Source organism: Ranitomeya variabilis, chromosome 2, assembly GCF_051348905.1.
Source record: "Ranitomeya variabilis isolate aRanVar5 chromosome 2, aRanVar5.hap1, whole genome shotgun sequence".
NCBI lineage: Eukaryota > Metazoa > Chordata > Amphibia > Anura > Dendrobatidae > Ranitomeya > Ranitomeya variabilis.
Window position 1 is genome coordinate 24959204 of NC_135233.1, and position 23568 is coordinate 24982771.

At 45.5% G+C, this 23568-nt stretch overlaps 1 protein-coding gene across 1 annotated transcript in view; it reads right to left on the minus strand.

Annotated features, from left to right (window-relative positions):
- Positions 1-23568, minus strand: part of GALNT14 (polypeptide N-acetylgalactosaminyltransferase 14) — a 460225-nt gene that overhangs the window by 76284 nt on the left and 360373 nt on the right. Inside the window, exons 5-7 of the mRNA XM_077282130.1 lie at positions 14809-14874; positions 3036-3157; positions 2803-2890 (exon numbers count right to left, since the gene is read on the minus strand). Of these exons, the coding sequence (XP_077138245.1) occupies positions 2803-2890; positions 3036-3157; positions 14809-14874 (276 nt within the window). The remainder of the gene's footprint in view (positions 1-2802; positions 2891-3035; positions 3158-14808; positions 14875-23568) is intronic.

Genomic DNA, 23568 nt, shown 5'->3' on the forward strand with positions numbered 1-23568 from the left:
GGGGTTGGCCTGGGGTGTACATAAATGTATTGGGTGGTTTAACGTATGATAAATTTTAGAGGGCTAAACTAATTTTAAGGTCTGGTGTCTGAATACATTTTTTGAGCTGATTTGGGGTTTGGATTAATTTTATGGGTTTTTTTGGGTGGTGAGGGTCTAAATTAATATTAGGGGTCCATGTTTGACGTTTGAATGAGTTCGGGGGTCTGAATGTGTGAATTTTTCTAACTTGTTTTCATGATAACAAAGCAAAGTCAGTAATAATGATTTGCGGATTTTTGTCTGACCTGATTACTCAACACGACCCCATTCACCTATGAGAATTATTACCATTTAGTCCTTGAATGATGATGTCATAGGATGACATCACCTCATTTCTACAAGTAGAAGGTCCCTTGTATTAGACATGCAATGATTACGGAGGCCGACTGTCTGCAGCGCTCTTCTCTGCCCTCCCGGTGAGGTAGCCGCATATGTTATTCGGTAAGCACATAGGTTTATGCACGGATAATATAACAGCACGGAAGCCCCATGGGCATTAATTACAATGCCTTCTATCCGTGACTCCTCTCTGCTACTAACGTAAATTGTAATCCGCCGGCAGCTTGTTTTCCACATTAGGCGCAGATTTCCTGAATGGGTCTGGATCTGCGGTGGAGGAAACATCTGCTCGGGTGGAAGGTAAGACAGTGCGTCCTGCTCATCTGTAATCCCTCCACACGTACTCCATGGAATGCTCCCGAGACCCCGCGCACAGAGGGAAATGAAGCATGTAATGTCGAATAAAACGTAAAAATAACGACTATTCCAGACTGGAAGGAGAAACTTTATACCAAAAATATCACTCCAATGAAGCAGTTAGGCAGCAACAGACCCTGACTGATTTGGGGGAACTGTGCAGATCACAAAGTCCTGGCTGTCCCCACATAGCACTGATCCATATGGACAACGAGAAGGAGAAGGTGACAGAGGTAAAGTGCACATTATACTCAGCCTCCTATGACAACAGGCCAGTGTCAATAAAACACCAAACTAAACATGTACAAGAATATAACTACTATAATACTGCTCCTATGTACAAGAATATAACTACTATAATACTGCCCCCTATATACAAGAATATAACTACTATAATACTGCCCCATGTACAAGAATATAACTACTATAATACTGCCCCTATATACAAGAATATAACTACTATAATACTGCCCCATGTACAAGAATATAAGTACTACTGTATAATACTGCCCCTATGTGCAAGAATATTACTACCATAATACTCTGCTCCTATATACAAGAATATAACTACTATAATACTGCCCCAATGTACAAGAATATAACTACTATGATACTGCTCCTATGCACAAGAATATAACTACTATAGTACTGCTCCTATGTACAAGAATATAACTACTATAATACTGCTCCTATGCACAAGAATATAACTACTATAATACTGCCCCTATGTACAAGAATATAACTACTATAATACTGCTCCTATGCACAAGAATATAACTACTATAATACTGGTCCTATGTACAGGAACATAACTACTATAATACTGCCCCTATGTACAGGAATATAACTACTATAATACTGCTCCTATATACAAGAATATAACTACTATAATACTGCCCCTATGTACAAGAATACAACTACTATAATACTGCTCCTATGTACAAGAATATAACTACTATAATACTGCCCCTATATACAAGAATATAACTACTATAATACTGCTCCTATGTACAAGAATATAACTACTATAATACTGCCCCTATGCACATGAATATAACTACTATAATACTGCTCCTCTGTACAAGAATATAACTACTATAATACTGCTCCTAGGTACAAGAATATAACTACTATAATACTGGTCCTATGTACAGGAACATAACTACTATAATACTGCCCCTATGTACAGGAATATAACTACTATAATACTGCTCCTATATACAAGAATATAACTACTATAATACTGCCCCTATGTACAAGAATACAACTACTATAATACTGCTCCTATGTACAAGAATATAACTACTATAATACTGCCCCTATATACAAGAATATAACTACTATAATACTGCTCCTATGTACAAGAATATAACTACTATAATACTGCCCCTATGCACATGAATATAACTACTATAATACTGCTCCTCTGTACAAGAATATAACTACTATAATACTGCCTCTATGTACAAGAATATAACTACTATAATACTGCTCCTATGTACAAGAATATAACTACTATAGTACTGCCCATATATACAAGAATATAACTACTATAATACTGCCCCTATGCACATGAATATAACTACTATAATACTGCCCCTATGTACAAGAATATAACTACTATAATACTGCTCCTATGTACAAGAATATAACTACTATAATACTGCCCCTATGCACATGAATATAACTACTATAATACTGCTCCTCTGTACAAGAATATAACTACTATAATACTGCTCCTATGTACAAGAATATAACTACTATAATACTGCTCCTATGTACAAGAATATAACTACTATAATACTGCTCCTATGTACAGGAATATAACTACTATAATACTGTCCCTAGGTACAAGAATATAACTACTATAATACTGCCCCTATGTACAAGAATATAACTACTATAATACTGCTCCTATGTACAAGAATATAACTACTATAATACTGCTCCTCTGTACAAGAATATAACTACTATAATACTGTTCCTATGTACAAGAATATAACTACTATAATACTGCACCAATGGAAAAAAGTAGCATTCAGAAATTTGTGACATGTCTCTTACCTCCTCTGAGATCAGAAGATGCAGCAATATATGCAAATGTGTCCAAGTTGATGATGTCGATCACAGGACTCACAACACGAGTCGGCTCCTGAGTACATAACATAAATACATATATAGTAAATATCTGCATCCTCCTCATTTTTTAGTAGTTAACTACTTTTTTTTTTTTTTTTTTTTTACATTTTTGCAATTCATTTCCATTGTTCTTCCCCTCAGTCCAGGGAATTTCTCACCTCTTTCACTCTTTTCAGCAGTGGAGGGAGCCAGTCCTTATTGACTTCACAGTGACTGTCTAGGAAGGTGAGCACTCTGGCCTTCGCAAGCTCTGCTCCTCTCACTCGAGACCGTATCAAACCTGCTTAGATAAAATAAATGTGGTCACTGAGAAGATACATTTAAAGAAAGAGTGAAAATATTAATCATTAGGGAAAATGTAGGGGGAAAAGGATTGTTGATAAAGTATCTTAATTTTCAGACCATAAGACTCACGCCAAATTCAGAGTATGAAAATAGGGAAAAAAAATATTTTTTACGTGAAAACTGGAGTCTGTCTTATAGTCCAAAGTTAGCTTAGTGGTGGCGGTGGAGAGGGGTCACAGGAGGCAGTAGCAGGGTCACCACTGGAGTGGGGCGATGGACTGGGGGGAAGGTATGTCACTGCCGTGTGAGGCAGGAGCCATTGATCTCCTGGTGGTGGGCTTAAGGAAAATGTCGGCGGTGCGAGGCAGGAGCAGACTCAAACCGGTGGTGGGCTTCAAGAAATTGGCACCAGAGGCGGCGCATGCGCAGATTGAGATCTTGTCCCATCGCCAGGAGATGAATGTCCGCAGCGGGGACTCAGCTCCTACCACAATCTGCTGACATTTTCTTGAAGCCCACCGCCAGGAGATTAATGGCTCCTTCCTTGCACCGCCAGTACACTCCCAACTTCCAGGCCAGTGTCCAGAGCATCACCCCACTCTGGCCGTCGCCAGCTTCCTACAGCAGTGACCCTTCCTCCTGTGACCCCACTCCGCCACCTCCCCCTTTTTTTTCAGACTATAAGACGCATCCCCATCTTCCTCCCAAATTTGGGTGGAAAAAGTGTGTTTTATAGTCTGAAAAATACAGTAAATGATAGCACTCAGTGTCAGTCTGCTGCATCTAAAGCGAACATGTTATTGTCCTGTGGTCGGAAAAGCATGGCTTCTAGAGAATAAAGTTTTACTTCCTCATAGAGTTCTGAGATGACCACATTTTCTTTAATCTGTCCAGTTTTGGGCAGCAGTACAAGAACCGGAGAGAATTCAAAGGCGTAACCAAATTAATAAGAGGTGTGAGGACAGATTATGATGACGGGTTGGTAAAACAAAATGTATTTACTCCTGAGATGAATAAGCTGATGGGGGGTTGTGGATTTGTCAGGTGGCCAGTAGGGGGCAGAACATATAACACTAACATAAAAACAGTGCAAAATATTAGGAAGGAGAAGGATGGCAAATTTCCATTAGGGCTTATGCTCACTGTCACTGCTATGTTACGCTTTTGGTTTGGACAAAGCCATATTTTAAGTGCAAACCCTCCAGTCACTGATGGAAATGATCCTCGAAAATCTGATATTTAGATCATACATTATATTTATGCAATCACTACATTTACTAGACAGTAGAGAACCTCAGGGGCTGGTCTAATTTACATAGAGGACCCACCCCTGAGGACCACGTATCTTTCTTTTAAAGCAATTAGCAGCTTATATCTTAACAAATGGAAGTGAAAGGGTGCTGGGTTTGTAAGACTTCAGCTAAGTCAAGGGAAATATCAAACAGCAAAGGATCCACCTGCCTCCCTCCTTTGATGCATACATTGGACTTTTACTATTCATTTTACTGATGGATGTTTATATTAAAGGGGTATTCTGGACTCGTACAGTGATGACACATGTATGGAACCTTACTAATCCTGTGACTAATCACTGCTTTTTTTCGGCACAGAAACACAACTCGGCTCCTAGTCACCCAATTATGCAGCCATCTGCAGAAAGTTGGTGGCGGGGGAACTGCGGCAATGCTGAAGACTTTCCATCTGGTAAGATATATGACGGCCTCAGTAGTAACACATCTAAGGGATGCGACGACTTCTGCTGAAATGGGGTACCGCATTCATTATAATGTACAGCTGAGCTGCATGAATGAAGCTAAGCTGCAATACCAAAAAGAACCTGCAGAGAGGTGTGGCGCTGTTTTTATAATAAGAAAAGAAGCAGCTGTGATTTTCTGATCCTGTACAACCCCCTCGGGATGTGTTGACCCAACCTGAAGACCTGACATCTTGTAACCTGGATTTCTCTGTAAAGGTTCTGGAAGATTACTGCATCCCAAGGATGAGACCCCCGCGCCGCCCGCCTATTTACCGCAGGCGTCCTCCTGCTCTGTATGCATCGTGTTGTCTTTTGAAAACGTGACCGGAGAACGATGAGACAGAACGTGCGGCAGATCATAAAAGCGAATTTGAGATTCAGGACTCGGAGAGTTCACAGGCGATACATACACTTTTCGGATGTTCTCCGGGGTCTCAGCAGGATTCGGCGCTTTCAGCCAAACCATTTGTAATGCAGATTTACTATGTAAACGGGATAATGTTAGAAAATACGATCCCGTCCCGGACACTGCCGCGTACGAGAACATAAAACCGCAAATATTATTACTGGTGAGGCGTAAATATTTCTCTGTACCTTATAAATATGGAGTCTGGTCTGGATTTTATCGTGGGTACGGGGGTAATCGCCTATTCGTCACGCTCTACAGCCCCGTGGCACCGAAAGAGAATTATTTCAGAAAACAATAATGTAAGGACACCATATGGCATGTTATTTTGCCCCATGTGGTAGCATTGCTGAGGCAGAATCTCTACCTTATTGTTTCCCTTCTTCCAAAGTGATCGAAGACACATTTTGCCCAAGAGACCGACGCAGATTTTTTTTCCATCTGAGCCAAATTTTTCACCTGTTATATGAAATGGACCGAACATCCTGCAGCCAATCAGATCACTGGGAATTACAACAGCAGGAGAAGAGTGTGTTGATCTTGTCGGGAGGCAGTGACCACACAACAGGTGCGATGTTAGTGAAGATAAGGGTGTAGGTGGCAGAGTTAGTCTTACCTGCACATTGATTGTGGAAAGTAGCAGAGCCCCCAGCAGCACAGAGTATTTCAGGAGAGTAATGTATTGATTCTGTGGCAGACATTGACCTCATGTGTTATTATAAGAGGCGGGAATCGGAATAAGAGGGAGGTCACAGACTAAGGGAATGTTCTCACAGGGCAGATTTTTGAGGAAGGACCTTCTACCAGGAAAATTGAGAAAAATTGAAATTAGATCTACGCTGCTTGAGAAAAAAAAATCAGATTTATTGCAGATTTTCCACTTTCCAACGCATTCGGTAGTATCCATGGCAAAATATGACTGTGACGACTCTGCATCCGGGTTTGTCACAGATTTTGTTGTGTATTTGCTGCGAAATTTTGTTTTTACATAGTAGAAGGAGTAGGCTCTGCAGCAGCACAGAGTATTTTAGGAGACGACTGTGGTCACCGTCTGTGACAAGAGCAGCAACAATATGCGAGGATGAAAGAATCTCGGCACTGAAACGCGGCGGTGCTGCCGAGAAGGGACGATCGCCGCCTTTGGATTGTGCCTCGATGTTACATTTTATCAAGTGTTAAATGTTTGTTTTTTTTATTAACGCTATATAATTGTTGTCTTTTTTACCTGCACAAAAAAACCCCGAAACATAAATTTTCAATAAATGTGTAAACGGCAGGAGCCTGGAACAATCGCACGCTCCCTCGATAGAGCAGGAGCCGTAAAAGCGACACTTGGCAGCAAAAAAAAAAATTGAAAGACCTGGAAAGGCCTCCATCATTTTGATAACAAATTTACCTTGTTCCACAGAGAAGGATCAGACTATGAATTTTAAAGAGTCCCCGACGCGCTTTACTGCACATCTATCGCCACAATCTCCCGCCATCACGGGAACTTCCTTTCCAACTTTCTTCGCTCAAAACAAAGATTGAATCAGCGAAGACGGAACAAATGCACATTGGATTCCCAGATAAAGCGATGCGCACGGCATGCTCCATCCGCCGGTGGTCATAAACAGCGCCAGACGACGGGCGCGTAAAGATCCCGCGTGATCGAAAGGTCGATGGATTTGGGATAATACTGAAATGTTTTGCAAAACATTAAATAACTCATTAGACGGCAGTGATTCGGGACCGGACCCCTGAGAACACGTCAGGGTATATTTATATTCTCTTATGCCGAGATCTGTTCCCAATTTTGATAAAAAAAAGACGTACTGGGAATTGGTTTTCCTAAACACGTGTTTATACCGCCACACACAGCATGAATAAAGCGGCTATACAGATAAATGGCGAGTAGGAACCACTATGTAGCTCATACGGTAATAACCACTTTCCTGGTGAAGTGGGGAAGGTAAGGGATTAGCGTATGTTGACCTGGTGGTCTACACTAATGGAGGGGTTAGTGTTCCTTTCCCTGGTGGTCTAAGATAGAGGGAGGGTAAATGTACAATTCCCTGGTGGTCTAGGATGGGAGTGAGTCCATGTGTATTTTTCAGGTGGTCTAGGTCTACTGGTCATGCTCATGAGTGGTTGACTGCTCTTATCTGCTCTTCTAGATTAGTGAATGGGTTGATGTTTGTTTCCCTGGTGGTCTAGGGTATCTCCGTTGGTATTTAATAGTGCAGGGGTTAAGGCCTGTATGCCTAGTTGTTTAGGGTATAAGACCGGTTAATGCCTGTACACCTGATAGTCAAAAGTAGTGGAATGGTTAATGCCTGTAACCCTGGTGGTGTAGTGGAGTGGAGGGGTTACTGTCTGCATCCCTGGTGCTGTAGGGGCCAATGCCTATATCCATGGTGGTCTAGAGTTGTGCAGAGGTTAATGCATCTAGCTCTAGTTGTCTACAGTCATGCATGGGTTAAGGTCTGCATCTCTAGTGGCCTAGAATCATGGAAGAGCTAATGCTTGTATTACTAGTGGTCGAGGGTATAGGAGGGGTTAATGTCTGTATCCCTGGTGGTCTAGAGTCATGCAGGGGTAACTGACTATATTCCTGTTGCTGTAGGTGCTAATTCCTGTATATCTGGTGGTCTACAGTCATGCATGTGTTAATATCTGTATCCCTGATGTTCTAGAGTCAAGGAAGGGTTAATGCCTGTATTACTAGTGGTCAAGGGTATAGGAGTGATTAATGTCTGCATCCCTGATGGTCTAGGGTAGTGGAGGGGTTAATGTCTGTATCCCTGGTGATCTAGAGTCATGCAGGGGTTAATGTCTGCATCTCTGGTGGTCTAGGGTAGTGGAGGGGTTAATGTCTGAATTCCTGTTGATCTACAGTCATGCAGGGGTTAATGTCTGCATCCCTGGTGGTCTAGGCTTGTGGAGGGGTTAATCCCTGTATCCCTGGTGATCTAGAGTCATGCAGGGGTTAACGTCTGTATCTCAGGTGGTCTAGGCTAGTGGAGGTGTTAATGCCTGTAGCCCTGGTGGTTTACGTTAGCGGTGGGGTTAATGTCTGCAGCCCTGGTGGTCTGGGGTAGTGGAGGGGTTAATACCTGTATCCCTGGTGATCTAGAGTCATGCAGAGGTTAATGTCTGTATCTCTGGTGGTCTTGGGTAGTGGAGGGGTTAATGTCTGAATACCCTGGTGATCTACAGTCATGCAGGGGTTAATGTCTGCATCTCTGGTGGTCTAGGGTAGTGGTTGGGGGTTTAATGTCTGTATCCCTGGTGATCTACAGTCATGCAGGGGTTAATGTCTAACTCAGGTGGTCTAGGCTAGTGGAGGGGTTAATCCCTGTAACCCTGGTGGTCTAGAGTCATGGAGGGGTTCATGTCTGTATTTTCTGGTGGTCTAGGCTAGTCGAGGGGTTAATGCCTGTAACCCTGGTGGTCTACGTTAGTGGAGGGGTTAATGCCTGTAGCCCTGGTGGTCTACAGTCATGGAGGGGTTAATGTCTGAATCCCTGGTGGTCTGGGGTTGTGGAGGGGTAAATCCTTGTAGCCCTGGTGATCTAGAGTCATGGAGGGGTTCGTGTCTGTATTTTCTGGTGGTCTAGGCTTGTCGAGGGGTTAATGCCTGTAACCCTGGTGGTCTACGTTAGTGGAGGTGTTAATCCCTGTAACCCTGGTGGTCTAGAGTCATGGAGGGGTTCATGTCTGTATTTTCTGGTGGTCTAGGCTAGTCGAGGGGTTAATGCCTGTAACCCTGGTGGTCTACGTTAGTGGAGGTGTTAATCCCTGTAGCCCTGGTGATCTAGAGTCATGGAGGGGTTCGTGTCTGTATTTTCTGGTGGTCTAGGCTAGTAGAGGGGTTAATGCCTGTAGCCATAGTATGTTAGCGCAGGCATTAGTGCCTGTAGCCCTGGTGGTCTAGGGTAGTGAAATGGTTAGTATCAGATACTGATACCCAGCAGCAGCTGCAGGAGGACAGATGGCCGAGGGTCCCGGACCCAGGGAATGAAGCATGTCTCATGTGACAACCTGACTGACACGGCGCTCTCCTCGCTGGCGGGTCAGTAATGTCAGCGCCTGATGTCTCATGTACGTGGGAGGACGTAGAGAAGAATTCACCGTGAAGCCTCATGAATATTCTGATGTGATTATGAATACATTATGCAGATGAATGGTTGTGTTTTCTCCCAGAATTATCACATCCGCACCTCGTATCATAAAGAAAAAAATGACATCTCTCTAAATTCTATTAGATGATGATCCAATAACAATGATGTCAGATGAGGCGGTTCACACCCAACGTTTCCGGACGAGCAGTCACTGACATGTGGCCGTCCTATCCTTCGGCCAAGTCAGAACATTGGGGGTCTCACATTAGAAAGTGAAGCGAAAAATCATGTACAAGGAGATAACCAATGGCGGGACGGGCACCCCGGATATCCCCAGTGTGTGACTATATCATAGGATTCAGAGTGGACGCTCCACCACCAGGAGGCCCAATGTCGCCCTTCTTCCCCGCTGGCGGGGACTCGGCTAGGGCAAGTGGGACAGCTCCTACTGCTACAACTAGACGACTCGCTGATTCTACGGCGACGCTGTCTGGTCTGTGAGGGTGACCCAACTGGTGGACCATAAGCCCAACTGGTGGAAACCCAAGTCCATCCATAAGATCATCAGAGCCAACTATGTAACAGAGTCTACTCCAGGGCTTCCGAATGACATGATGAAGACTCTATGGACTAATGTGTCTTCTGGTAGACCGACCAATGGGCACAAGGACTTGTTATGGATGGAGATATAGGTAGGACTGCCCGTCCAGTCATTCATGGACATCTACAACTGAGCAAAACCAGGAATTGTCCAAGGACGCCTTTGTGAAGGAAACATCTTTCTTCATCTTTTGGGGGTTACCATTTTGCACAGAGTCTGTTGGATGCCCTGAATCTTCATTTCAGAGACATTGTACCTAGGTAGAGTCTACTCTCTGGCAGAGGCACGTGGCCGCTAAGGGGCCTGTGAGCCGGGGGAAGCCTTCTTTGCATTCATCTGTATTGGCATCCCTTGCAATACCACTTCTAACCACATGGAATGCTGTGGGCAAAACACATCCATAAGTAGCATGTTGCATACTGCCATCTAGAGGTAGCAGAATACCTAGAATTTCTAATTGGTTGCAGTAATACACAGGCATGGAGCCTGCCCATCTCTTGCTGGGATGATATAGGGAGATCGTGCAGCCGGGACAGATTGATGATATATACACATATGTCACTTCTGTTTACATGCATAATTATTACTTCCATTCTTGCTAGAAAAATTGAATTCTTACTGTCTAAATGGTTTTACCCCGAGCTCAGTGAGCCCGCGACAGCTTTGATGCGGTCGGTACATGAATCATCTGCGAGCGTTCATGATGGATATGCATGAGATGTGTTATCAGAGGGGGGTACGGCCCATGGATGATGTAGCCGCGCTGCTCAGAGAGGCGGTGTCGCTCCATTAGAGTCAACGTCGCTGGTTATGGCGCGATTTATTCCCAAACACAAAGGAATTGAATTTATATCAGAAGCCGGAAACTGATTGATTACCCAAAAAGTGTACGAGGAACATCCCCGCTGATTTTACGGTGATGTTTAATGCATCCGGACACGCGCGGCGCAAATCACATTTTATGTGCCAATAAAATCCTAATATTTCCCATCTACTGATACATCCAGAAGTGAGATAGAAGATACAAGGAATCATTCCGGACGGGGGTGATGAATATAAATTATGTTACATTGTGCTCTGACTAAAGTAAACAGCAGGTTACACATTTATGGGGGGTTTCTGTTACATCTGATCCGGCTCCGGAGCTCTGTTAGCTTTACATAAATAAAGCGTTAAAGCTATGACCACCGTTACAACTGTCCTTTCTACTGTTCCAGTGTATCTAAAGGAAAATGCACCTTTAAAAATCTCCGACTACTTTGTGTATGCAGCTGTTATGCAAAACTATGTCTCCATGCTTCTCACTTCAGTTTAAATTATGTTCCACTGAATTACTGGAAGTGGGGGCGAGTATTTGTCCATCTACAGGAAGTGGGGGTGGGTCTTTGTCAATCTACAAGAAGTGAGGGCAGGTCATGTCTTTCTACAGGAAGTGGGGGTGGGTCTTTGTCAATCTACAAAAAGTGGGGGCGGGTCTTTGTCTTTCTACAGGAAGTGGGGATGGGTCTTTGTCCATCTACAGGAAGTGGGAGAAGGTCTTTGTCAATCTACAGGAAGTGGGGGCGGGTCTTTGTCTTTCTACAGGAAGTGGTGGTGGGTCTATGTCTTTCTACAGGAAGTGGTGGTGGGTCTATGTCTTTCTACAGGAAGTGGGGGTGGGTCTTTGTCCATCTACAGGAAGTGGAAGAGGGTCTTTGTCTTTCTACAGGAAGTGGGGGTGGGTCTTTGTCTTTCTACAGGAAGTGGGGGTGGGTCTTTGTCTTTCTACAGGAAGTGGGGGTGGGTCTTTGTCTTTCTACAGGAAGTGGGGGTGGATCTTTGTCCATGTACAGGAAGTGGTAGAGGGTCTTTGTCTTTCTACAGGAAGTGGGGGTGGGTCTTTGTCTTTCTACAGGAAGTGGGGGTGGATCTTTGTCCATCTACAGGAAGTGGGAGAGGGTCTTTGTCAATCTACAAGAAGTAGAGGCAGGTCTTTTTCCATCTACAGGAAGTGGGGGTGGGTCTTTGTCTTTTTACAGGAAGTGGGAGAGGGTCTTTGTCCATCTACAGGAAGTGGGGTGGGTGGGTTTAATAATGTAAACTTGACTTGTCCTATTCTGTTCCATTGTGAAGAAACTATATATAAGCTGGGAAAACCAACAACCTCCAGTGCTTTATAAATGCTTAATTTGGCTTTTGTAAACCCTGGGAAAGCAAATCCACCCTAACGTGCAGAAATCTAAGAGGAGAGATATGTAATGCTTCATTCATAGTACACTCAGAAGCAAATAAATAACTACAATCGTCATTGTAGCCGCAATGACGGCAAAATTGGTTGTCACCAGTAGTGTAGCTCGTCGCCCCGGGGCACCGCACTCTGAGGGGGCCCACCCGGAACTACGCCACAGTAACTGTATCTGTGTGCACAGCGCGTCGATACAGTTACATTCTGCAGGAGAACAGGGAAAATCGATCTTCCTGCTCTGCAACCCGGCTGCTATGGGGCCCCTGAACAAACCGAGTGGCCAGATGCCAGCAGTGGGCCCCCAGCCCATCATCACAAGTTCAACTGTATCAGCTATCGTCTGACAAAGGTACACATTGACAGGGGTCACGATAACGTCACTACTCGGTGCTCGCTGTCCAGAGATGTGCGGGCGGTCGGAGCAGCAAAGGAACCAGGAGGAAAGGTGAGTATTGGATTTATTGTTTTTATGGAGGTGCTTTATATTATACAGTCTGCCTATGGGGGGTGCATTATATTAGAGTCTGCCCATGGGGGGTGCATTATACTATAAAATATGCCTATGGGGGGTGCATTATATTATAGTCTGCCTATGGAGAGATTATTATACTATAGTCTGCCTATGGGGGGGTGCATTATATCATGGAGTCTGCCTATGGGGAGTGCATACTATATAGTCCACCTATGGGGGAACGCATTATACTATAGAGTCTGCCTATGGGGAGTGAATTATACTATATGGATGCCTATGAGGGCACCCTGTGCTCTTCACAGATGAAAGCAGGTTCACACTGAGCACATGTGACAGACGTGAATCTGGAGACGCCGTGGAGAGCGATCTGCTGTCTGCAACATCCTTCAGCATGACTGGTTTGGCAGTGGGTCAGTAATGGTGTGGGGTGGCATTTCTTTGAAGGGCCGCACAGCCCTGCCTGTGCTCACCAGAGGTAGCCTGACTGCCAATAGGTACCGAGATGAGATCCTCAGACCCCTTGTGAGACCATATGCTGGTGCGGTTGGCCCTGGGTTCCACCTAATGCAGGACAATGCCAGACCTCATGTGGCTGGAGTGTATCAGCAGTTCCTGCAAGATGAACGCATTGAAGCTATGGACTGGCCCGCCCATTCCCAAGACCTGAACCCGATTGAGCACATCTGGGACATCATGTCTTGCACCATCCACCAACGTCACGTTGCACCACAGACTGTCCAGGAGTTGGCGGATGCTTTAGTGCAGGTCTGGGAGTAGATACTTCAGGAGACCATCCGCCGCCTCATCAGGAGCATGCCCAGGCGTTGTAGGGAGGTCATACAGGCACGTGGAGGCCACACACCACTGAGCATCATTTCCTTGTCATGAGGCATTTCCACTGAAGTTGGATCAGCCTGTAATTTGATTTTCCACTTTGATTTTGTGTATCATTCCAAATCCAGACCTCCATGGGATATTCATTTTGATTTACATTGATTATTGTTATGTTTTATTGTTCTGAACACATTCCACTATGCAATGAATACAAATTTGCATCTGGAATATTTCATTCAGTGATATCTAGGATGTGGTATTTTAGTGTTCCCTTTATTTTTTTGAGCAGTGTATATTCTAGAGGGTTGATTTAGAATTTAGAGGGTACAGAGAACCACACAGCAGGTGCAGTAACAGGGACACATACAGCAGCAGCGGCTCAGTATTGGGGTATCAGGGGCAGTAATAGGGACACATACGGCAGCAGCGGCTCAGCATTGGGGTATCAGGGGCAGTAATAGGGTCACATACGGCAGCAGAGGCTCAGTATTGGGGTATCAGGGGCAGTAATAGGGACACATACAGCAGCAGCGGCTCAGTATTGGGGTATCAGGGGCAGTAATAGGGACACATACGGCAGCAGCGGCTCAGCATTGGGGTATCAGGGGCAGTAATAGGGACACATACGGCAGCAGCGGCTCAGCATTGGGGTATCAGCAGAATATGCAGTTTGTGCAGGTTGGAAATAGTCCCATTGGGGACAGTGCTGAAAATATGAGACGGTAAAAATGTGTCTTTGTTGTATTCTCTGCAGCCGAGTCCTGGCTGTTGAAGTTGTCATGTCGGTCTGGGCCAGATGGAAAAGAAGGGAAAAATGAACGATTCCATCAGAAAGAACGTCAGCAGTAAGTCATTATTTGTAACTGTGCCATATGATAATAATGATATGATATTACTATCTCTTTTATGTTCTGTAGGGCTGGTATCTACCACTGACCATATGGCGGTGATATCAGTGTTGGTCGTTATGTAGAGATTATCTTCAGTAACAGCGCAGTCATCTACTGAGGTTCTCCTCCACTATTAGGGTGTGTCACCTAGCTGTATTCAAGGTTACCTGGTCAGGGGCCACTCAGAAGTTTCGCCCCCTCCGAACCAAAACCCCAACTTTCTCAGGAAAAAGGCAACTTCAGGTCAGTTCTTATAACAATCAATCTTGGCTGCTCCCAGTACAAGGTCTATAAGCTCTGAGCTCCTGTCCATTAATGTTAAGGCCATGTCTGTAGATGAGTCCCCTGATAGGCGCATACCTTCCCTTTGGTCGTTGCGCAAGCACTTCACTTTCGGTAACTTGCAGAGGAGCCGGCAGTCATCAACTGTCAAAGAAAAAAAACACTGTGTTAATAGAAAAGCTCTGGGTTATAAAAAGTCCAAGGTAGAAAAGAAAGATTTAGGTCAGAGCTGAGGGAAGAATGAAAACCTCATGTGAGAGGTCAGGATCTATATAAAGAACATGTTCTTATATTCATTCATCTCACACACTGCATCAGTGACTCGGCATACTGGGAGATGTAATCTTACAAATGCCAGAGTCACTGTAAAGACCGTACACAAAGGCACCATAACAAAACACCAAAACTCAGCTCAATTAGATTATACAGCCACCAGAGGGCGCTCACTGCTGTATTAACCTTTATGTAGTGAGCTCCCCCTAGTGGTGACTGTATAAATCTGTATGTACTGAACTCCTCCTAGTGGAGACTGTATAAATCTGTATGTACTGAACTCCTCCTAGTGGAGACTGTATAAATCTGTATGTACTGAACTCCTCCTAGTGGTGGCTGTATAAATCTGTATGTAGTGAACTCCTCCTAGTGGAGACTGTATAAATCTGTATGTAGCGAGCTCCCCCTAGTGATGGCTGTATAAATCTGTATGTACTGAACTCCTCCTAGTGGAGACTGTATAAATCTGTATGTAGTGAGCTCCTCCTAGTGGAGACTGTATAAATCTGTATGTACTGAACTCCTCCTAGTGGAGACTGTATAAATCTGTATGTAGTGAGCTCCCCCTAGTGGTGGCTGTATAAATCTGTAAGTAGTGAGCTCCTCCTAGTGGTGGCTGTATAAATCTGTATGTAGTGAGCTCCTCCTAGTGGTGACTGTATAAATCTGCATGTAGGGAGCTCCCCCTAGTGGTGGCTGTATAAATCTGTATGTACTGAACTCCTCCTAGTGGAGACTGTATAAATCTGTATGTACTGAACTCCTCCTAGTGGAGACTGTATAAATCTGTATGTACTGAACTCCTCCTAGTGGTGGCTGTATAAATCTGTATGTAGTGAACTCCTCCTAGTGGAGACTGTATAAATCTGTATGTAGCGAGCTCCCCCTAGTGATGGCTGTATAAATCTGTATGTACTGAACTCCTCCTAGTGGAGACTGTATAAATCTGTATGTAGTGAGCTCCTCCTAGTGGAGACTGTATAAATCTGTATGTACTGAACTCCTCCTAGTGGAGACTGTATAAATCTGTATGTAGTGAGCTCCCCCTAGTGGTGGCTGTATAAATCTGTAAGTAGTGAGCTCCTCCTAGTGGTGACTGTATAAATCTGTATGTAGTGAGCTCCTCCTAGTGGTGACTGTATAAATCTGCATGTAGGGAGCTCCCCCTAGTGGTGGCTGTATAAATCTGTATGTAGTGAGCTCCCTCTAGTGGTGTCTGCATAAATCTGTATGCAGTGAGCTCCCCTAGTGGTGGCTGTATAAATCTGTATGTAGTGAGCTCCCCAAGTGGTGGCTGTATAAATCTGTATGCAGTGAGCTCCCCCTAGTGGTGGCTGTATAAATCTGTAAGTAGTGAGCTCCTCCTAGTGGTGACTGTATAAATCTGTATGTAGTGAGCTCCTCCTAGTGGAGACTGTATAAATCTGTATGTACTGAACTCCTCCTAGTGGAGACTGTATAAATCTGTATGTAGTGAGCTCCCCCTAGTGGTGGCTGTATAAATCTGTAAGTAGTGAGCTCCTCCTAGTGGTGACTGTATAAATCTGTATGTAGTGAGCTCCCTCTAGTGGTGTCTGCATAAATCTGTATGCAGTGAGCTCCCCTAGTGGTGGCTGTATAAATCTGTATGTAGTGAGCTCCCCAAGTGGTGGCTGTATAAATCTGTATGCAGTGAGCTCCCCCTAGTGGTGGCTGTATAAATCTGTAAGTAGTGAGCTCCTCCTAGTGGTGACTGTATAAATCTGTATGTAGTGAGCTCCTCCTAGTGGAGACTGTATAAATCTGTATGTACTGAACTCCTCCTAGTGGAGACTGTATAAATCTGTATGCAGTGAGCTCCTCCTAGTGGTGGCTGTATAAATCTGTATGTACTGAGCTCCTTCTAGTGGTGGCTGTATAAATATTTCAGCATTCTTTGACTATGCAGGGGATTTGGAGCTCTGTATCACTAATATGGAGTTCCAAGTGCTAATAAAGATATAATCAGTAAATAATTAGAAAAGAAAATGTTGACGAAGGCTGGATATTTCATCTGTTTCAGCAGAGCCTGTCACTTCCACTGTGAATATCTGATGTCAGTCTAAGTACAGACATTTCCTGGGGGTGGGCTGAGCACTACGGATCATTACTCACATTCAGATTTATGGACGGTTCCCTATATGATTGATTATCCTTTATGTCTCCCATAAATCACCCTCTACCCACACAGCATCCCACCGGGCACCGTACACTGGAAGCTGCAGGGGAGGCTCTGACATGAAATGTATCTGGAACGTTGCGGGGGTCTCATGTACAGTACGGGGGTCAGATTAGACTCCATTCCATGGTTTTTTTTTTCTGTGGGACCCCTCTCCCTCTTTTACACAACTGTGATCAGGTAAAAGAAAATTTGTTAAGCAAATCTACTATATAATTGTCTAAGGGGTACTTCCGTCTGTCTTTCTGTCTGTCCTGGAAATCCCGCGTTGCCAATCAGCGACGGGCACAGTCCGGCCGAGAATTAGTCCCTCACTACTCCCGTCCAGTCAGTGCCCGGCGCCCGCTCCATACTCCCCTCCAGTCAGCGCTGACACAGGGTTAATGCCAGCGGTAACGGACCGCGTTATGTGTAACGCACTCCGTTACCGCTGCTATTAACCCTGTGTAACCAACTTTTTACTATTGATGCTGCCTATGCAGCATCAATAGTAAAAAGATCTAATGTTAAAAATAATAAAAAACAAAAAAAATGCAATTCTCACTTTCCGTCGTCCGCCGATGCGCGCGCGGCTGCTGCCAGCTTCCGTTCCCAGAGATGCATTGCGAAATAACCCAGAAGACTTAGCGGTCTCGCGAGACCGCTAAGTCATCTGGGTAATTTCGCAATGCATCGCTGGAAATGGAAGCTGGCGGCAGCTGCGCACGCATCGGGACAGCTTCGCTGGACGCCGACGGGTGAGTATAAAACTATTTTTTATTTTAATTATTATTTTTTTTTAACAGGGATATGGTGCCCACACTGCTATATACTACATGGGCTGTGTTATATACTGTGTGGGCTGTGTTATATACTATGTGGCCTGTGTTATATACTGTGTGGGCTGTGTTATATACTGCGTGGCTGCTATATACTACGTGGGCAGTGTTATATACTACGTGGCTGTGCTACATACTGCGTGGGCTGTGTTATATACTGCATGGACTGTGCTATATATTACGTGGGCTGTGTTATATACTGCGTGGCTGCTATATACTACGTGGGCTGTGTTATATACTATGTGAGCTGTGTTATATACTGCGTGGCCTGTGTTATATACTGTGTGGGCTGTGTTATATACTGCGTGGGCTATGTTATATATTACGTGGGCTGTGTTATATACTGTGTGGGCTGTGTTATATACTGTGTGGGCTATGTTATATACTGCGTGAGCTATGTTATATATTACGTGGGCTGTGTTATATACTGCGTGGCTGCTATATACTATGTGGGCTGTGTTATATACTGCGTGGGTTGTGCTATATACTGCATGGGCTGTGTTATATACTGCGTGGGCTGCGTTATATATTGCGTGGGCTGTGTTATATACTGCGTGGTCTGTGTTATATACTGCATGGGCTATGTTATATATTACGTGGGCTGTGTTATATACTATGTGACTGTGTTATATACTGTGCGTCTGCTAAATACTAAATGCTCGTATATACTACGTGGCCTGTGCTATATACTAAGTGGCTGCTATATACATACATACATACGCTAGAATACCCGATGCGTTAGAATCGGGCCACCATCTAGTGTTATATAAAAGTCTTCAAAATGGAAAAGTGAAAAATAAAAGGGATCATATAAATTCAATGGACAAGAGCGCTAAAAAGGAGATAAAAAAAAGTGAAAAACAAAAACAAAGAGCATTTTTCAACGTGTCCAAAATTCATGAACATCGTGCGAAATTTTAAAGGGAACCTATCACCCCGTTTTTTTCGGTATGAGATAAAAATACTGTTAAATAGGGCCTGAGCTGTGCATTACAATAGTGTAGTTTGTGGACCCCGATTCCCCACCTATGCTGCCGAAATACGTTACCAAAGTAGTCATTTTCGCCTGTCAATCAGGCTGGTCAGGTCGGATGGGCGTGGCTTCTTCCCCCAGATATTGCGTAGTTTTCCGTTGGTGGCGTAGTGGTGTGCGCATGTCCAACGTCCCCAATCCTGCACGGGGGGGTGAAAATAGCAGCGATGTCCGTTATTCCATTGGTGGTCGGTGGGCGCGGCCATCTTCCTTTGGCCGCGCGTGCGCAGAAGCGGCGCTCTGCTGGCCGCGGCTTCAGGAAAATGGCCGCCGCGATCTCCATCTGCGCACGCGCGGCATCCCGCGGCCATTTTCCTGAAGCCGCGGCCAGCAGAGCGCCGCTTCTGCGCACGCGCGGCCAAAGGAAGATGGCCACGCCCACCGACCACCAATGGAATAACGGACATCGCTGCTATTTTCACCCCCCCGTGCAGGATTGGGGACGTTGGACATGCGCACACCACTACGCCACCAACGGAAAACTACGCAATATCTGGGGGAAGAAGCCACGCCCATCCGACCTGACCAGCCTGATTGACAGGCGAAAATGACTACTTTGGTAACGTATTTCGGCAGCATAGGTGGGGAATCGGGGTCCACAAACTACACTATTGTAATGCACAGCTCAGGCCCTATTTAACAGTATTTTTATCTCATACCGAAAAAAACGGGGTGATAGGTTCCCTTTAAAGAATTTGGCACAAAATAACGGTAGCAAAAAACACAAAACCCCGCAAGTGATGAATTTGATCCCATATATCCTGAGTTTTCCAGTGTTATTACCGGTAAATATTAGGATTGAGCAATTCAATTTGCAAGACCCAAATCCGGTGGTTACATCAGAAGTCCAAAAGCGAGACATAACTAAGAGGGGCCGTCATTGCTTGGAAGTGGGAGACCCCCACCAATCACTAACAGGAAGGGCTTGTGACTCTTTCTGAACCATGCCCTCTACAGGTGAAGTGTGGTACTGCAGTTGGCCTCAGTCCTATGATCACGCCCCATTTGTGACTCTTTCTGAACATTGCCCTCTACAGGTGAAGTGTGGTGCTGCAGTTGGCCTCAGTCCTATGATCACTCCCCATTTGTGACTCTCTCTGAACATTGCCCTCTACAGGAGAAGTGTGGTGCTGCAGTTGGCCTCAGTCCTATGATCACTCCCCATTTGTGACTCTCTCTGAACATTGCCCTCTACAGGAGAAGTGTGGTACTGCAGTTGGCCTCAGTCCTATGATCACTCCCCATTTGTGACTCTCTCTGAACATTGCCCTCTACAGGTGAAGTGTGGTACTGCAGTTGGCCTCAGTCCTATGATCACTCCCCATTTGTGACTCTTTCTGAACATTGCCCTCTACAGGTGAAGTGTGGTGCTGCAGTTGGCCTCAGTCCTATGATCACTCCCCATTTGTGACTCTCTCTGAACATTGCCCTCTACAGGAGAAGTGTGGTACTGCAGTTGGCCTCAGTCCTATGATCACTCCCCATTTGTGACTCTTTCTGAACATTGCCCTCTACAGGTGAAGTGTGGTGCTGCAGTTGGCCTCAGTCCTATGATCACTCCCCATTTGTGACTCTCTCTGAACATTGCCCTCTACAGGAGAAGTGTGGTACTGCAGTTGGCCTCAGTCCTATGATCACTCCCCATTTGTGACTCTCTCTGAACGTTGCCCTCTACAGGTGAAGTGTGGTGCTGCAGTTGGCCTCAGTCCTATGATCACTCCCCATTTGTGACTCTTTCTGAACATTGCCCTCTACAGGTGAAGTGTGGTGCTGCAGTTGGCCTCAGTCCTATGATCACTCCCCATTTGTGACTCTCTCTGAACATTGCCCTCTACAGGAGAAGTGTGGTACTGCAGTTGGCCTCAGTCCTATGATCACTCCCCATTTGTGACTCTTTCTGAACATTGCCCTCTACAGGTGAAGTGTGGTGCTGCAGTTGGCCTCAGTCCTATGATCACTCCCCATTTGTGACTCTCTCTGAACATTGCCCTCTACAGGAGAAGTGTGGTACTGCAGTTGGCCTCAGTCCTATGATCACTCCCCATTTGTGACTCTCTCTGAACGTTGCCCTCTACAGGTGAAGTGTGGTGCTGCAGTTGGCCTCAGTCCTATGATCACTCCCCATTTGTGACTCTCTCTGAACATTGCCCTCTACAGGTGAAGTGTGGTACTACAGTTGGCCTCAGTCCTATGATCACGCCCCATTTGTGACTCTTTCTGAACATTGCCCTCTACAGGTGAAGTGTGGTGCTGCAGTTGGCCTCAGTCCTATGATCACTCCCCATTTGTGACTCTCTCTGAACGTTGCCCTCTACAGGTGAAGTGTGGTGCTGCAGTTGGCCTCAGTCCTATGATAACTCACCATTTGTGACTCTCTCTGAACGTTACCCTCTACAGGTGAAGTGTGGTGCTGCAGTTGGCCTCAGTCCTATGATCAGCACCCATTTGTGACTCTCTCTGAACATTGCCCTCTACAGGTGAAGTGTGGTGCTGCAGTTGGCCTCAGTCCTATGATCACGCCCCATTTGTGACTCTTTCTGAACATTGCCCTCTACAGGTGAAGTGTGGTGCTGCAGTTGGCCTCAGTCCTATGATCACGCCCCATTTGTGACTCTTTCTGAACATTGCCCTCTACAGGAGAAGTGTGGTACTGCAGTTGGCCTCAGTCCTATGATCACGCCCCATTTGTGACTCTTTCTGAACGTTGCCCTCTACAGGAGAAGTGTGGTACTACAGTTGGCCTCAGTCCTATGATCACTACCCATTTGTGACTCTTTCTGAACATTGCCCTCTACAGGAGAAGTGTGGTACTGCAGTTGGCCTCAGTCCTATGATCACGCCCCATTTGTGACTCTTTCTGAACGTTGCCCTCTACAGGAGAAGTGTGGTGCTGCAGTTGGCCTCAGTCCTATGATCACTCCCCATTTGTGACTCTTTCTGAACATTGCCCTCTACAGGAGAAGTGTGGTACTGCAGTTGGCCTCAGTCCTATGATCACGCCCCATTTGTGACTCTTTCTGAACGTTGCCCTCTACAGGTGAAGTGTGGTGCTGCAGTTGGCCTCAGTCCTATGATCACTCCCCATTTGTGACTCTCTCTGAACGTTGCCCTCTACAGGTGAAGTGTGGTACTGCAGTTGGCCTCAGTCCTATGATCACGCCCCATTTGTGACTCTTTCTGAACATTGCCCTCTACAGGTGAAGTGTGGTGCTGCAGTTGGCCTCAGTCCTATGATCACTCCCCATTTGTGACTCTCTCTGAACATTGCCCTCTACAGGTGAAGTGTGGTACTACAGTTGGCCTCAGTCCTATGATCACTCCCCATTTGTGACTCTCTCTGAACATTGCCCTCTACAGGAGAAGTGTGGTACTGCAGTTGGCCTCAGTCCTATGATCACTCCCCATTTGTGACTCTTTCTGAACATTGCCCTCTACAGGTGAAGTGTGGTGCTGCAGTTGGCCTCAGTCCTATGATCACTCCCCATTTGTGACTCTCTCTGAACATTGCCCTCTACAGGAGAAGTGTGGTACTGCAGTTGGCCTCAGTCCTATGATCACTCCCCATTTGTGACTCTTTCTGAACATTGCCCTCTACAGGTGAAGTGTGGTGCTGCAGTTGGCCTCAGTCCTATGATCACTCCCCATTTGTGACTCTCTCTGAACATTGCCCTCTACAGGAGAAGTGTGGTACTGCAGTTGGCCTCAGTCCTATGATCACTCCCCATTTGTGACTCTTTCTGAACGTTGCCCTCTACAGGTGAAGTGTGGTACTGCAGTTGGCCTCAGTCCTATGATCACGCCCCATTTGTGACTCTTTCTGAACATTGCCCTCTACAGGTGAAGTGTGGTGCTGCAGTTGGCCTCAGTCCTATGATCACTCCCCATTTGTGACTCTCTCTGAACGTTGCCCTCTACAGGTGAAGTGTGGTGCTGCAGTTGGCCTCAGTCCTATGATCACGCCCCATTTGTGACTCTTTCTGAACATTGCCCTCTACAGGTGAAGTGTGGTGCTGCAGTTGGCCTCAGTCCTATGATCACGCCCCATTTGTGACTCTTTCTGAACATTGCCCTCTACAGGAGAAGTGTGGTACTGCAGTTGGCCTCAGTCCTATGATCACGCCCCATTTGTGACTCTTTCTGAACGTTGCCCTCTACAGGAGAAGTGTGGTACTGCAGTTGGCCTCAGTCCTATGATCACGCCCCATTTGTGACTCTTTCTGAACATTGCCCTCTACAGGAGAAGTGTGGTACTGCAGTTGGCCTCAGTCCTATGATCACGCCCCATTTGTGACTCTTTCTGAACGTTGCCCTCTACAGGAGAAGTGTGGTGCTGCAGTTGGCCTCAGTCCTATGATCACTCCCCATTTGTGACTCTTTCTGAACATTGCCCTCTACAGGAGAAGTGTGGTACTGCAGTTGGCCTCAGTCCTATGATCACTCCCCATTTGTGACTCTTTCTGAACGTTACCCTCTACAGGTGAAGTGTGGTACTGCAGTTGGCCTCAGTCCTATGATCA